The 14,508-nt window shown below is 49.2% G+C and overlaps 1 protein-coding gene across 1 annotated transcript in view; it reads right to left on the bottom strand.

Annotated features, from left to right (window-relative positions):
• AR (androgen receptor) overlaps positions 1-13,014 on the bottom strand; it is a 186,027-nt gene extending 173,013 nt beyond the window's left edge. Inside the window, exon 1 of the mRNA XM_081963987.1 lies at positions 11,276-13,014. Coding sequence (XP_081820113.1) covers positions 11,276-12,483 — 1,208 coding nt within the window. The 5' untranslated portion in view covers positions 12,484-13,014. The remainder of the gene's footprint in view (positions 1-11,275) is intronic.
• Between the last annotated feature and the right edge of the window lie 1,494 nt (positions 13,015-14,508).

Genomic DNA, 14,508 nt, shown 5'->3' with positions numbered 1-14,508 from the left:
TTTATAAAAGATTTAGGTGAGGGGATAGAAGGGAACTCATCAAACTTGCAGATGACACCAAGCTGGAGGAGGAGGGGGATAGTCAACACTTTAGAAGATAGATTCAAAATCCAGAAGGACCTTGACAGACTTGAACACTGGGCCTTTCCAAGAAAATGCAATTCAAAGTTGAGAAAAGTACGGTCTTACATTTAGGTTAAAAAGACCCAAATGCAGAGGTATAGAATAGGTGGTACCTGGCTCAATAGCAGTTAACTGTGAGGGAGATCTAGATGTCCTAGTGGACAATCAATCCTTAAGTATGTGTTGCAATGTGTTGCAACTGCCAAAAAAACCAACGCAGTTCTAGCCTGCATCAACACAGCGTGACAACTCCATCCAAGGTTGGCTTGGAGCAGCCCAAGGAGCCCAAGACGTCCTTTGAGTGAGAGTTTCCTCCAATTCTCGGTCGCCTCTTGCAACAGGTACAGGGCATGGCTCAGCATGGCACCCTCCAGATCCGCATCAAGAGGGGGACATTCACCTCTGTCCCCTTTGCGCCACTCCCGTCTGTGGGAAGCTCTGCTTCCTCGCCTAAAGGTTACTCCCAAGGGTCGTCCCTCCTTTCACCCCCCACCCAAGGGCCACCTGGGCCTGACGGGTTCCTTGCCTAGCTCCTCCAGCCATGGTAGAGAAAGGGAAGGTTTTTGACAAATGGTGCCCATAAAACAATGTTTCCTCTCAAGTGGCCCATCACCCTTGCGTAACAACATTTCCATGCTGGAACCTAAGGTTCAAGTGCAAACCCAAGAAGTTACTTGTATGTGTTTTTAGAGAAGATGGACAAGCTTCACGGGGCTTAAAGAACACTGCAGGGAACACATCTGGCCCGTCTTCTAGCAAGGGCCTTGGGACGGCCTGGCTCAGAGAAGGACAAGGCCCTGCAGCCCGGTCCCTTCGTGTGAAAGGTGTTGGGATTTCTAACCCAGTCCCATCATTTCCCCTTTGAAGCTTCCATGAAAAACCGGTCAGGAATCCTGAGCGAGATCAACATGTCTACAAGTTCAGCTTTTAGGGCTGCAATGTTAGAAGGATGAACTAAGTGTTCAACTGGCAACAGATGGAGAAAGTTTGGCAGCCCTGGGAAGAATGGAGAGGGGAGACTCTCTTCTGCCTTAGCCATGAACTCACTGAGGGAGGAATTGTGTGTTCCATAACGTCTTTTAACTCCTTCTTAGGGACTGCTTTCTTTTTATATACCATTAGCACGAGGCTGGATTTGGCTGGGGAGTCAGAGACGGGAAGGCAAGTTTCTTAACCCATTCCCCTGGGCGACTTTTCTCTTGGAAATCAACCTTAGAAAGAGATAAGGGGAATAAAATAGTAGAGGAGGTTTTTTAAAAAAAAAAAAAGAAAAAGAAAATAAAGTTGGAAGCTCAGACCTACATCTGGAGCGCAGAGATGGGCAAGACAGACCGGTCTGACAGGCAACACGATCTGAGCTCCACACTGTAGCACATCGAAATATCAAGGATGAACGTGGTCCTTTTGATTTGAGCCAACGTTGCATTTTTCCCCTCTGATGAAGCTCATCTGCTTTTTACATTTCACATCTGTGCAGACTTTCAAGAACATGCTATAAAAATCTTGGACTTCAACTAATGGTCGATAAAACAATCTCTCCCATGGAAAGGATTGGGGAGCAAGGTAGCAAACGTCCTTGACATTCAGTTCTCTGCCTGCAAGGATTTTTTTTAATTTGATTTGATTTATTTCATCAAGCATGTATTTAGATAACATATAGACGTATGAACATGATTCTGAATGCATGAAATGGACACGAACAAATGGGGACATTAGGACAGGGAAGGTAGGCCCTCTGGTGAGCTTATGCACGCCCCTTACAGACCTCTTAGGAATGGGGTGAGGTCAACAGCAGACAGTCTAAAGCAGGTGTGTCCAAGCTTGGGAACTTTAAGACTTGTGGATTTCAACTCCCAGAATTCCCCAGCCAGCTGGCTGGGGAATTCTGGGAGTTGAAGTCCACAAGTCTTAAAGTTCCCAAGTTTGGACACACCTGGTCTAAGGTTAAAGTTTTGGGGGTTTGGGAGAAGAAACCACAGAGGTAGTGCATTCCAGGCATTGACCACTCGGTTGCTGAAGCCGTATTTACTGCAATCGAGTTTGGAGCGGTTTAGCTTAAGTTTGTCTCTATTGCGTGCTCGTATGTTGTTGTGGTTGAAGCTGAAGTTGAAGATACACACATTTCTTGCAGCCTTTTGGAACCGCAGCAGGGAGAAAAAAAGGAACCCTCAAACCTCATGGAACTACAGGGGAGGGACAGACCCCCCAATAAAAGGGGCATTTTTATCCCTTTTAGAAATCTCAAACAGCAATTCTGCAATGGAAAAACGAAACTCCCAGGGACCCAAGAGCACCAAAACCAAACACAAAGGGTCTTTGTTGGGGAGGACACTGTTTTGAGAACAGCAGGAGAGTCACCTCAGCAAGGATCCTGGAATCTGAAAGGACCTCTCAGGATGCCTGCTGAAAGGCTTGTTCAAGACCAAGCTTTTCCTCTATTGCTGGATATTTGGACCGCTTGAGTTTAAAAAGGGAAAGTGCATTTGGCCCACCAGTGGTTAAACTGCATTTTATTTTATATCCTGGAAGACTAATTTTATTCACACTGGTTAGATGAAATGGCTATACTTCATTAATGTTTTTGTTCTTGTGTTGCAACTATAATGCCTTTAAAAAAAGATATTAATTATATTCTTTGCTTCTCTGAGCAAGAATGCACAAGTGAATAAATACCCTGCTGCATTTATGCTTGACAATGGTGAATTTATCTTTCCTGCTATAGGGCCGTCCTTAACATGCGGTGTTAACGTGCCCGTGAAAACTGCGGCAAAACGAGGAGTGTTTGTTTTATGGCTGGTTTCCCAAGTTTCTTTCTTTCTTTCTTTCTTTTTTTTTTTTGCATCCCCTCCCTACAGAGCACCCAGGCCAGCCTGAACAGGAATGTCCTCCGGTTATTTGGGGAGAAGCATGCCAAGAACTAGGCAAAAAAAAAAAAAACCCAAACCTTCGACCAGAGGGCAGACCCAAAATGCTTCTCCTGCAGACCTGACCTGGCACTCAGATAACAAATCTGCTGGGACGGGTGAGACCCTTCTTAGACTCAAGTGGGCCTCATTTCTGATCCCACTGAATCCTGCCCATGTCGCACCCCAAGCAAATGGGGGACTGTAGCACAGTGTTGTCAATGGCAACAGTGCCCCCCAGCACCTTACAAACAGGGGTGAAAGTCATCAGGTTCTGGAGAAACAGTAGTGGAAATTTTGAATAGTTTGGAGAACCGGCAAATATCACCTCTGGCTGGCCTCAGAGTGGGGTGGGAATTGAGGTTTTGCAATCTCCTTCCCCCAGGAGTGGGGAGGGAATGAAGGTTTTGCAGTATCCTTCCCCTGGAGTTGGAAAGGAATGGAGATTTTGCAGTATCCTTCCCCTGGAGTGGGGAGGGAATGGAGCTTTTATAGTATCCTTCCCCTGGAGTGGGGAAGGAATGGAGATTTTGCAGTATCCTTCCCCTGGAGTGGAGTGGGAATGGAGATTTTGCGGTATCCTTCCCCTGGAGTGGGGAGGGAATGGAGATTTTGCAGAATCCTTCCCCTGGAGTGGGGAGGGAATGGGGATTTTGCAGTATCCTTCCCCTGGAGTGGGGAGGGAATGGGGATTTTGCAGAATCCTTCCCCTGGAGTGGGGAGGGAATGGGGATTTTGCAGTATCCTTCCCCTGGAGTGGGGTGGGAATGGAGATTTTGCAGTATCCTTCCCCTGGAGTGGGGAGGGAATGGGCATTTTGCAGTATCCTTCCCCTGGAGTGGGGAGGGAATGGGGATTTTGCAGAATCCTTCCCCTGGAGTGGGGAGGGAATGGAGATTTTGCAGTATCCTTCCCCTGGAGTGGGGTGGGAATGGAGATTTTGCAGTATCCTTCCCCTGGAGTGGGGTAGGAATGGAGATTTTGCAGAATCCTTCCCCTGGAGTGGGGAGGGAATGGGGATTTTGCAGTATCCTTCCCCTGGAGTGGAGTGGGAATGGAGATTTTGTGGTATCCTTCCCCTGGAGTTGGGAAGGAATGGAGATTTTGCAGTATCCTTCCCCTGCCACCAAGCCACGCGCACAGAACCAGTAGTAAAAAAAATCTGAATTTCACCTCTGCTCACAAGATGTAATGTTGTGAGGAGAGCACAGGGATTTTACACAAATAGTCTCCTCCTCAGCTTCTTTGCAGCTGTTCTCTGCCTCAGACATCAAAATTCATGACTCCAACAATGGCCGAGAGCAACAAGAGGGATGAGCTAAGTGGCGCTAGAGACGTGATCCAGAGTCACTTGGTCTAAACAAGACTCAAAAGTTGAAGGGGAAAAAACAGAAGGAGCAGCAAGTAAAAAATAGCCTCTTGAATATTTTCAACGTCGAGCATCAGTGATACATTACTATACTTTCGCAGTACATAAAATCAGTTCTAGAGACTCTGGATTTTTGAGAATGTACCAGAAAGGCAGCTGGAAGGGCAGGTTTCAGAAACAGCATTCTTCCATGCGCAACTGCCTTCAAAAGAAGTCTCTACACACTACCAACATTACGTGGAAGTAGAAAAGTCAGAGACACACCAATCAGCCAAGAGGAAACTGACTTTTGCAGAAGCCATAAAGCCATGCTTCAAATAAAAGCATGGCTTCAATTTCCATTTATTTTACACATAAAATTTTCCCAGCACAGAAGCCTACATTAAATTGTGAAAAATGAGGAATCCCAACTGATTTTAGTTTACCTTATTCACAGCGGTTATAGAAGAATAAAACATTCCAAAGTGACCGGAAAATGTGGCTTTAATATATAAATGAGCTGCGGAGAGAACGTTGTTCCAGCTAGCAGATGTGAAAAACTGAAGGAGCAAGGCCAACTCATCCAAATAGGCCATCCTCAAATTTAACTCCTGGACTTTGTGTTCCAATCGCTCTTTTAATCTGATTATTTTTGAATTTACAGGGTAAAAAAAAAAGAACACTTAAACAATATTATTATGGAATATCCAATGGCCCCATCCTAGCAAGGAACGCAGACTTCCTGAACCCCGTTAGAGTCAGTATAACTATTACATTGCTTAAGTTCGGCTAACAGGGGGCACTTCTGTTTGATGGAGGAGCACCATATGGCTCAAGGTTTTACGCAGACAGGTTAAACAAGCAGTTGGCTCAAAGCAGACCTTAGGCTGCTCACTCCAATCCAATGGCCTCCAAGACCACAACTGTCCTCAGCCCTTGAACAAGACGGGCTGGTCACATATCATGGTCACACATATGTGAAGGGATCCAAATTGCAACACAATTTCTCAGTCCTTTACCAAGGGGATACGTTGATTTGGAGGGGGGGATGGAGAAAAGGTAGATTTAGTTCAGCTGGGTGCCTTGGGCAATGACCTTACTTCATTTATTTGCTCTTTGTTACATGTCGATCTTAATTTATTTATAAATTTCCCTTAAGGATTCAGATATCTTAAGTATTTCAATTGCATTATCAAATTCTCCAATTCCTATGTGTTGATCAAAGCACCCTGAGACAGACACGCTCTGGAAAAAAAATTATGAACCATTTTACTAAATAACAAAGTATAATTAGCTGCTAAATGAAAAAGAAAAGTGGGATAAAGTAAAAGAATTAGCAAATGTGTAATTATGGAGATCAGCTGTGTTGCCTGCAAAGGCTTTTACTGAGAGATCTTCTGAAGTGCACTTAATTGAGTAGGAGGCTTATTTTATTAAGAGAACATGTCTTTGAAACTGGTATGAATGAATGCCCTGGATCTATTTATTTGTTGATATTGCGTACCGTTTCTTGGGAATTATTTCATTCCTGGACTTAAACCCTAATAATGGATGTATCAAAATGCAGTTGATCGTAGTTCTGCAAAAAATACAGTGGTATAAATGTGATTGGTAATACCCTCCCCCAAGCACACACATACTGTATAAGTGAATGCATTATTCTTTAAGAAATGCCTCAGAAATTCTGAAAGCAATCCAAATAGATTTCACTTTTCCTGCATTAAGCTTCCTTCACTAAACGGAGTGAAAAGAGCAGAACTTTGGTTTTGCAAACCAAATTCTTCTAAAAGTCAGGATGCAAAATTGCAAGCCAACAACTATGCGGATCCCACTCACAGGATTGGCTTCTTTCTTGTCTTTTGATTGCTAACTCTTCTTGGCTTTAAACCAAACAAGGCAAAAATTCAAAGTTCTGGAGTCACATTGGCCTGTGAGGCTCTTTTCCATGCGAGAGGGGAGAAGGCTTTCATTCCTGCTCCAGCTGAGGCTGCAAGGGTCCCCTTCAACGCTCCAGGCTGAGACTCTCCCCTCCCTGTGGAAACAGGGGGGATAGTTGGAAGCCAGCCAGCCCAACTGTCCCTCTCTCCAGAGTTATACCTGCCTTCTTCCCTTTGGATCAATTCAATTCAGAAAAGAGACCTCGGTCTGCCATGAAGTTCAGCAGACGCCTGAGCTGCTTTCAGGACTAAGCAAGACAAAGAAAGCAACGTTTGCAAAAGTAGATTTGGGGATCCAGTTTTCATTTGGCCGATTAAAAGAAGGAACTGAACAGCGGAAACCTAAAGGAGTTAACGGGACAGGCGAAAAAGCCACCACAACGTGGCTGTTTTCAGAAGGTAGAGGGGAATGGAGAAGTGGCTCCATTGCGAAGAGAAGGAAGGGAATGGAAGCTGCTGTTACCTTGGCCAGTAGCATTCTCCAAATTCTGCAGGGCTGGACTGAAATATTTCCAATTCATCGGCATTAGGACTACCCATTTAGCATTGCTCGGAACCTACATTAATATAATATAGGAAAAAGAGGGGCAAGAATATCTTGGCTTAACTTTCAACCCCAGTTGTACGTCACAGAATGCCTGGGATGGAGGGGAGAACTGCGCCTGCCACCGAGTCTCATCTGGGTGAAGCAAAGTTGAAGACCTTCAAAAGAAAAATCAAAGGAATTGCAGGAACAGGAGGCCACGTAACTTCACTGACGAGGAAACCCGCACCTGGATTATGAATATGCAGGGAATACCAGCAATTTCTCCCGCTGTTGAATGTGCAAAGCAGGCAATATATTTGGCTAATTATTTTTTATGGAACTGTGTTTCAGCGACAGAAAATACTGCTGTTGAACCTTGTCATTCGACTGAGAATCTGGGGAGAGAGGAGAACAAGCCCAAGAATCTACAATCTCGTTACGTTGTCAGATGAGAGGCTGTTGCATGTGCAGTATGAATAAATCTCAGCACCCATAATTTATTGTGCATTATTTCTTCCTATAAGGAGTCACGTAGGGAGAATAAATCTAGGAGAGGGGAATAATCTAAAAGCGAATCTACCCTTATAAGCATTTGCTCTCAAATTTATACATTGCAAGATCAAAGCTCCTTAAACACTCCCCTTTCGTGTCTGTAACCTCATAATGTCCACAGCATATGTTCTCATTACCTTTGGAGTGGAAGTCAGGAGGAGGGAAAATATAGTGGGAAATACCAGTAAGAGCTATAAGCTTGACTCATAGGATGCTGTAAAACGGTCACCTCAGTGTTACTCTCTGTTCCCCAGCAAGAACCTTACGGGCTCCATTCACTTGCCAGTCACGGAGCTTAAGGCTGCAGCCTAAATGAATTTAGCCGACAGACGTTGTGGGCAAAAGGGTGGCCAGAGAGACCTCCAGTTTTAAATATGGACAAATTACCCCACGGAGTCACCTAAGATGACAATCTCAGATGGGAGTTATGAAAAGAAGTAAAATAAATAAATAAGCAAACCTCTGCCAGTATCATGAACAAATTAAGCCTTTCAAGCGCCTTCTCTTGAACTCTTCAGCTTTCGGTTGTACAATACAGTGTTAACTATCACATCGGCGCGGCCAGAATGGATCACTTTTAAGGTGCAGGATTTAATGCACAATGCTTAACCATTCCCATGAAACGAAGGGGTGCAGAAGCACACATTTGGGTTGGAGCAGGATTACTTAAGCCCCTAGTTTGCCCAGCAAGCCTCTCAGAAGGAAACGCTTGCATGGAGATTCCGTTTTGTCACCAAGCAAGAAATAAACCACGTTCCCGATTTTCTGTCTTGTGGCAAAATACACGTGTTCACTTTTTTTCCAGATTGATTTCCTAAACTCTATCTGCATTTTATGCACATATCTCACACCACAACCACGGCTGCCAACCTGTTGCCAGAGAACTCCTCCTGGACACCATCCTGACTAGAATTTCTGTTCTAGTTACGATGCCATCTGCTAACAAACAGCTGTAGTCCAATTGCAGTGAAAACAAAAAAAAGTTTTGCTATAAATCAGAGTTATGGATTCACTGCACCAAAGGCAACTGAACTGAACGCACCAGCAGGATCTGCTGTTCCATTCCAACAAGAGGCAAAGGGGCCTCTTGCTAGAACCGCATCATAAATAACTTTGGATCACCATACTATAACATTTCAACAGGACCTACAGTCATAAACGTAAAGAGTCGATCCAGGTCCATTGACGTCACTGGGGAACTTTCCATTAGATTCCATAGAGAATTGGATTAGGCCCAAGAAAAAGGCTAAGAAGGGAAAGGCTACTCAAAGCACTCACAACATACCTTTTTTTATTATCATCCCAAATGGGCAGCCTGAAATCTTTTTTCGGTACTAGCCTATCAAATTTCTAAATGTCTGTTCCCTAGGGCTATAGGATTATTTCATATATCGGCATTGTGAATCTGAATGGGAAATATTTGCGCATTATATCGTATGGGCAATTTTAGTGCTTAAGGCATTCAAAACGTCTTCTTCCACAAAAAGAAGCACCCGATAGCTGTTTTATTTTAGCTCAGATTCCACAATTTTCATGTCACGGAAATGAAGCAGGAGTGACTTCTGCAATAGACATACATGTTAACTGACCAACAGTTGCCTTAATGTACATTAACCAGAAATTTGGGTTGTGATGCAATTCTTGTGGTTTAGCAAATTCTAGTGTCTAATTTCCAGGCACAACACACTGTTGAAGATACTTTCAGTAGAATTTTGCTTGCTTTGAACAAATACGCTTTGCAATTCTTAGCAACATGGTAACGTAACAGCAGAGTGTAGCCTCAACTAGGAAAGGAAGAGTTAGATCAAGAAGACTTCGAAGTAAAGCATGAACCACAAGATGGGACCCAGGCTTATCTTCCTCGGGTCCGAGAAACAGTTAAAGGGGCCAGAAGAAAACTATGGACACACTAAACGTTGAAATTGAGAAGAATCTGGGCTCACCGATGTACACATAAATGCACACCAACAGGCTGTTAATTTTGCCCGTACGGTAGTACATTTAACTGGTTTGCTACCATGGAAATTGTTATCTTCAAAGTCATTTTGCCTAAATGGAACACAAAGTTGGTCACAGGGAGCTGGGATGTCCACTCTCTGCACCAGCTTAGCTAGAATTATCCCACAGGATTTTGATGAAATCACTGAATAAATATTGTACATTATCACAACTATACCATTATGCATTTTTTTCTTCAGGACTGGGATCCATTTGGGTTTTAATTTATCTTTCTTCTTTTTCCCTTTTGTCTTTTCTTGAGGTATTTTGTGTGTGTGTGTGTGTGTGCGTGTGTGGTCTGCAGCTTCTGAATCCAAGAGATGATTAAATTAAAGAATGATACTTACATGCTGCAGCTAAAAACACACCACTTTAAAGTAGCTTTAAATTACAATCCCAAGGATTCATATTTACCAGGAATAAATGAAACCGATGGGATTTCTTCTGATATAATCCCTTTGGGATGATTCTGCCCGTGGTATAGGGCTAACTCTCTCCCTGGAACCTCACATCAACTGGCCTAATGGAATATATGAGTCCAACCAAGTTTATTCAAAACAAAGTAAACCAAATCAATGTATGATATATGGCTGGATCACTGAAAGAAAAATTGGGATATCTACATATTATACATTGTGCAAATGGACCAATCAAATATTAGGTAAGAATGTTTCATCCTTTTTATTGTTAGTAATAATTAATAGTATAAAATTAAGCCCTTGTGAAAAGCTGCACTGCCTGAACAAAATGACCCGTTGGAGACCGATCCACCTCCTTATGTGGGATCCTAGGAAGGGATCTATCCTGGCTTCCATATGTTACATATGGCCTTGCCAAGGAGAATATTATTGCAGGTGCCAGGAAGGGTGGCTGGTTAAACCTTTTGCCCACGATAACCAAAATCATGTTGTAGGCTTAGTTAAAAGCAGGAGCCAGTATTTTAAAATGTACTCATGGAAAAGACAACCTATTGCCAACAGAAAGAGTAATTTGTGATGAAAATAAATGACAAAAAATATTGAGAGAAGACTAACATTAATAGTCTATATTTTTTTTAAAGATTAAGATACTCTAGCAAGTAACCTGTAGGTAAAGTCCATGGGTCTGAGCTATCAGACTGGAGTAGCTGGTGTTTTCTTAGGTCCCGCACACATACATGGCTTGTCTTTTTAATAACATAAACCTATGAAATGTATCTATGTGAAGTAAATTCTATTTAATCCAGTAGACTTAATTCTTTTAAAGGAGAAAACATATCAATAATTAATCTTGTCAGGGGGGAAAAATGGTTTGCATTTGTTTTACCCAGCATGCTTTTTTAAAAAATGTGTACACATGTACAGTTTATGCTTCCTGATTTCAAGTTATAAAATGTATATTATGCACACAGATTTATATCACTTAACATCCCTGGTGGGCGATTGAAAAAACTTCCATGAACACAAAATAAAAGGGGGGGGGGAGGTAGTTCCGAAGCTCTCCAGAGTCTAGATCATCACCAGGGGCCTGGAATCTGCTCTTCTCTCTCTCTAAATATATATATAGGGACCGATCCACCGGACTGCAGCTTCATTTCACAGAAGGGGCCTCCTGGCTTCCTTTATCTGGAAATGCAGTTCCTAACTTTCCTCAAATCGGGGAACCCCCCCAGTTAGCCAGACCCTTTGCGGAAATCTGGTCCAGGCAAGCAGAGGTTCAGGTGGATTCCTGCCCCACCCGCCCCCAACACCCCCCTTCCTGTAATCGCCCAGTTCGGAGATGCCTTTGAAGAAAAGGCCAGGCGGGACGGGGCGCTTCCCCGGTGTTTCTTCCCCCCCCCCCCCCGGGAAAGCGGCAGGCCGACCGCTGGAGCGCACAGGCTGCGGACGGGGCTCGCGGCTCTCCTTACCTGACGTCTCCGTAGGCGCCCGCGTAGCCCTCCATCCAAGGCCCGAGCTCCGTCTTGATGCAGCCGGTGGCCGGAGCGAAGGGCATCCTGCCCATCACGCCTCCGGGGTACCACATCTCGGAGGGCAGGTCGGCTCCTTCTTGGCCGCTCGGCCCTTGGCCCCTGCCGTAGCCGAAGGGGGAGGCGGCGGCGGCCTCGGTGGAGGCGCAGGGGCCGTAGACTTGCGCGTCGTCGGCGAAGAAGGGGTGCCAGGCCGGGCCCGGAGGGGCGGCGTAGTGGGGCGCCAAGGTGGGCATCTCCCCGGCGCGCCGGTACTGCGCGCCCCAGAGGCCGCCCGCCGCGTACTCCAGCGGGCTCTCCAGCTTGATGCGGCCGTGCGAGGCGAGCGCCAGCTGGAAGTTGTAGAAGTCGCGGCTCTGGAAGGCGCCCGCCGGCGACTCGTCCAGCTCCGGCGAGCTCTTGAAGAGGCTGAGGTGGCCCGGCACGTCCATGGCCAGCGCGCCCTCGCCCTCCCCGCCGCCGCCGCCGCCTTCCTGCTCGGCTTCGACGATCTTGCAGCCCCCCACGGCCACGGGACGAGCTTGCGCGCCCGGCAGCGCGAACATGCAGTCGCCGCGGCTCGTGGCCGTTTCTCCGCCGCCGCCGCCGGGCCCTTCGAGCACTTCCACCGCCAGGCCCATGGAGGCCGAGACGGCTTTGCACAGCTCCTTGGCGCTCTCCCCCAAGTAGTCTTCCTTGGCCGCGCTGGCTTCGCCGCCGCCACTCGCCGCCCCGCCGCGCGGCTCCCCTTCGGCCGCCGGCAGGAGGCTGCTCCCGGCCAAGATGTCCTTCAGGTCCCCGGAGCAGCTCTGGAACGAAGGGGCCAGCAAGGCCAGCGACGAGGAGGCGGCCGAGGATGAGGCGGCGCTCGCCGGATGGGTCTCGCGGTCGGCCGGCTGAAGCCCTTTGCTGCCCGGCGCGGGGTCATCCAGCGGCAGGTAAGAAGGGGAGGCGGGCGGCTGGTGCTGCCGCGGGCTCGGCTCCTGCAGGCGGACGGCCGACGGAGAGCCCGCGCTTTGACAGCCGGGCCCAAGCTCCTCTCGCGCTCCGCCGGGCCCGGGACTCTGGAAAGCCTCGCGGACGCTCTGGAAAAGGCTCTGGAAAGCGCCGCGGAAAGTTTTGCCCGGCGGCCGGGCGTAGACCCTGCCCAGCCCGACGTGAACTTCCATGGCTGGTTGGCGGTGAGAACGCGGGATGAAGTGGCGCGGCTTCCTCGCTGCCGAGGGCGGCTTCTCCTTCTCCTTCTTCGCCCCTCGGGGAGAGTCCTCGGCGGAGCGGGCACCACGGGCGCCTGGCTCAACAGTGGCGACGGCCGATCATCCCTGGCGGAGTGGCGAAGAGCCGTCGGGGCGGCCGGGGCCGAGCAGGTGCCGCGGCAAGAGAGGCGGCTGGCCGCTTTCGGGGATCCCGATCCGGAAGTCGCGGCTGGCCTGCTGGAGCGCCCGGGCGCGCGGCCTAGAAGAGCAGCGGCGGCGGCGGCTCCCAAGGGGGAGAGGAGGCTCCTCCGGGCCTGGGCGCGACGAGGAACTTTCTCGGCGGGGAAGAAAAAAGCGCGCAGACGAGCCCGGCTTGGCGGAGGCTCCGGCTGCCCAGCGGCGCTTCTCTTGCGAGGCGAAAGTTGAGGGCGAGCGGCGGACAAGACCGGCGGCCGAAGGCGGAGCGGCGGAGCGGCTGACCGTCCTCTCTGCTTCCCTCCCCCGGACAAAAGCCAAGCCAAGCGGCGAACGGACAGCTTTGGGGGCGGCGGGCCCGACCCGCCCCTTTTGCCCCCGCCTGGCGCCGGGAGCCAGAGGTCGCGCTCGGGCCGGCCGGGGCGGAGCGGAGACGAGCGGGGAGCCCGGCAGCCCAATCAGCGGAGACGAGCAACAAGTGGGCGAAGCGCGGCGGGCAGGCCCGGGGAGGAGGCGGCGGCGGCGGCGCCTTCCAAAGCCGGAGGAGCCCCGCGTGAGGGCCGCTTGGCGACGTTTCCCAGGCGGGGGAGACGAGCGGGGCCGTAGAGGGAAGGCTGCGGGGCCTTTGCCTGGGAGGCTGGCGGCGCCGGGCGGGCTCGGGCTTTATGTAGCCGCTCTCCGGCGGCCCAGCGCCTCTACTCTGCATACGCACGCCCAGCTCCACGTGCCGAAGGCAGAGCCCGCTGAAGTGTGCCCACGAGGCGGCAGCGCCGCCGCTGCAAAGAGCCAGGCCGGCCGCCACGCTCCCCCGACGGGGCACCCAGCCCGACGTGAGGGGGAAGCGGAGCCTCCGGAGCACCGCCCGGCGTCCAAGCGGACGCCAAGTCCGCGCAGGGAGGAGGCTTCGCCATCCCGCTGCGGCCGCTCGGCAGTCCCCGGCGTCGCTCTGCCTCAGCCGGCCGCGGGTACCGAGCCTCCCCCCTCCCGCTTCTCATGCAGCCTTTCCGGCTCTTTGGAGCCCGGGGCCGCCCGGGAAAAGCGAGGGGCCCCGGGTGCTGGAGGCGGCCCTCCTCGTCGGGCTGCGGCCCCCTGCCTGGAGCACTTGTCCACCGGCTGCGTGGATCTTCTGCCCAAGAGAAGCCGTCGAGGCCCCTGGCCAGGCCGCTGGAGGAGAGGAAGGTCCCCGTGCTCCGTGCGGTTCAGGGTCCGGAAAGGGCCACGGGGGCCCATTGGGGGCGATAAACAGTCTCCGAAGCTGAGCCTAAATGGGGCGGGGGGGGGTAAGGTTGGCTTTCAGTGCTGCCCCTTCAGAAATGGGGCAGATTGTCGAACCCAGATAAAGTTGCAAGGACAAATATCCCTCCAAGGGCTCCAAGTCCAAAAACTCGCCTGACTTGAAATGTCTTACAGTCGGGATGAGAAGCAGTTCAGGCCATGTTAGTTTGAGAGGCTTTTGAGTTCCTACCTGCCAGGTCCCCCCTCCCCAAATGCCCATTTGTGATAATAATTGTATTGCAATTGGCCAAGGCCGCTTGAGGGAAAGAAGTCTTGAGAGGTTCTTTGAAACAAAGTTTCAGAAATATGCCAGAAGAATATTTTGAATGGGAGTGATTTATTCTGAGTTTATTTCGCATTATAAAAAAAGATGTTGAGGCTCTAGAGAAGGTGCAGAGGAGAGCAGCCATTAGGATTAGGGGACTGGAGGCCAAAGTGTATGAAGAGCAGTTGCAGGAACTGGGCATGGCCAGTCTAGTGAAGAGAAGGACCAGGGGAGACATGATAGCAATCTTCTAATATTTGATG

This window comes from Natrix helvetica, assembly GCF_964273705.1.
Source record: "Natrix helvetica genome assembly, chromosome: 11".
NCBI classification, from domain to species: Eukaryota; Metazoa; Chordata; class Lepidosauria; order Squamata; family Natricidae; genus Natrix; species Natrix helvetica.
The sequence above is the reverse complement of the archived record's forward strand: the minus strand, read 5'-3'. Positions and strand labels throughout refer to the sequence as shown.